Source organism: Plecotus auritus, assembly GCF_963455305.1.
Source record: "Plecotus auritus genome assembly, chromosome: X".
NCBI classification, from domain to species: Eukaryota; Metazoa; Chordata; class Mammalia; order Chiroptera; family Vespertilionidae; genus Plecotus; species Plecotus auritus.
The window spans coordinates 130,637,587-130,639,276 of NC_137784.1; the positions used below are offsets into that span (position 1 = coordinate 130,637,587).

General features: G+C 54.7%; 1 protein-coding gene across 1 annotated transcript; it reads right to left on the reverse strand.

Annotated features, from left to right (window-relative positions):
* Positions 1-224: 224 nt before the first annotated feature.
* On the reverse strand, positions 225-896 carry LOC308240289 (melanoma-associated antigen 10-like; the record flags this gene model as incomplete). The annotated part of the gene is made up of 1 exon (XM_080653180.1): positions 225-896. The coding sequence occupies one exon, from the start codon at positions 894-896 to the stop codon at positions 225-227; it is 672 nt and encodes a 223-aa protein (XP_080509306.1).
* Between the last annotated feature and the right edge of the window lie 794 nt (positions 897-1,690).

The window sequence follows — 1,690 nt, forward strand, 5'->3', positions numbered from 1 at the left end:
TCACAGGAACCCACAGATGCTACAGCCCTTATTTCCCCAAATAGCCCTGGGCCTCACTACCTAGAACATTGACTGCCCTCTTCTCAAACAGACTAAAGAATTGTCCCCATATCATGTCAGACATGGGCCTGAAGTGTGCCTGACTGAAACTTGGCTCAGGCCTGCTCTTCCTCATCACTCAGAACCTCTTCAGACAGGGATGGGACAGAACTTGGATCCCTTCTCTAATACTTGAGTAAAAACTCAAGGACTTTCAACTTGGTGGTCTCAGCGTGCGCCCTGGGACCCCACAGGAACTCATAGCGTGCAGGATGGCTGTTGGGCACCTGCCGGTACTCCAGGTACTGTTCCTGCACCCAAACATTAGTGAGGAGCTCTCTAGGCTCCCCATAGATCCAATGCTCTTTCCCATCATGCAAGCCCCTTGCTTGCAGGGCTTTCCACACTTCCTCCTCAGGAACACAGTCACCCTCTGAGGCGATCAACCATAGAACTGTGACCAGGAGGCCAGTGTTGGGAAATCTGTGCCCATCGCCCACCATCCCATCATAGGTGAGGCCCAAGGTGGTGACCAGGACATAGGTGTGGGTGCTGGGGTCCACTTCCTTCACATCAATGCCAAAGACCAGCTGCATGCACTCAGAGGCTGCACCTAAGATCTCAGGGAAGTGGTCCTGGTGCTCTTTGATGACCCTGCTCAGCATTTCTGCCTTTGTGGTTGGCTCCCTGGTGCGATACTTCAGGAGCAGGAATGCCAACAGGTATGCCTTCTTCAAATGCAGGGCGCCTTGGAGAGAGGACTCGGCCTCTTCAGGGCCCTCCCTGCTGCTTGGCCCCTCCTTATCTCGGCTGCTGGAGCCCTCACCTTCAGGTAGGCTACATGGAGAGGCTGCCATGGCAGCAGGGGGAAGGCAGGCACCCTGAGGGCTGTGGGGAGGACTTGCTGTCTCAGCAGCAGCCACCTCATCCAGGCTCTCTTGGAACAGGACTGAGAGGGAGGAAGAGACAGAGGAGGAGGGAGATATAGCCTCCTCCTCCTCTACCTCCTCAGGCCCAAGCAGCTGCACCACCACCGGGTCGAGGTTCTCCCTTGAGTCCTGAAGGTCTTCCTCAGACGTGTAGAGCTCATTCCTCTGATGGTGACGCATGATGATGTGTGCTGGGACCGCGACAGCAGTTGGGCAGAAAGTGGCTAATGGAGACTCATGGGCCTGTGAGAGAGAGGGAATGTGAGGGGTCTCAGTTGGGAAATTCACTCTAGGGGGCTCTGACAAAGGCTAATTACAAGTCTCTTTTTCAGAAGTGCTTTTCCACATCACAGGTGTCTCTCCTCAGTGACCTGTCCAGTAAGAGCCTGAAGGAGGAAGTGAGAAGGCTCCTCAGGGTGCAGCTGGCACAACCTAAGGTTCTGGGAAAGACAGTGTGGTGAGGTGGGATTGGGTACTGTGGGATCTCCTCTGTCCTGGATGGGGAATCCCCTCCATGCTCACTCAGCGTCATCACCTGTCCACTCCAGGGCCTTCTCCTCCCCTAATGCTGGCCGGAAACAAAATTCTCAGAACAAGGCTACACACCCCTGACACTCACCAGAAGGACTTGGGGTGGCCCCAAATCTGGAAACACCTGCCCAGAGTCTAACAGGTGTCACCAAGGAACAATAACTATACTCTATTGAGTCCATCTGTCCTGG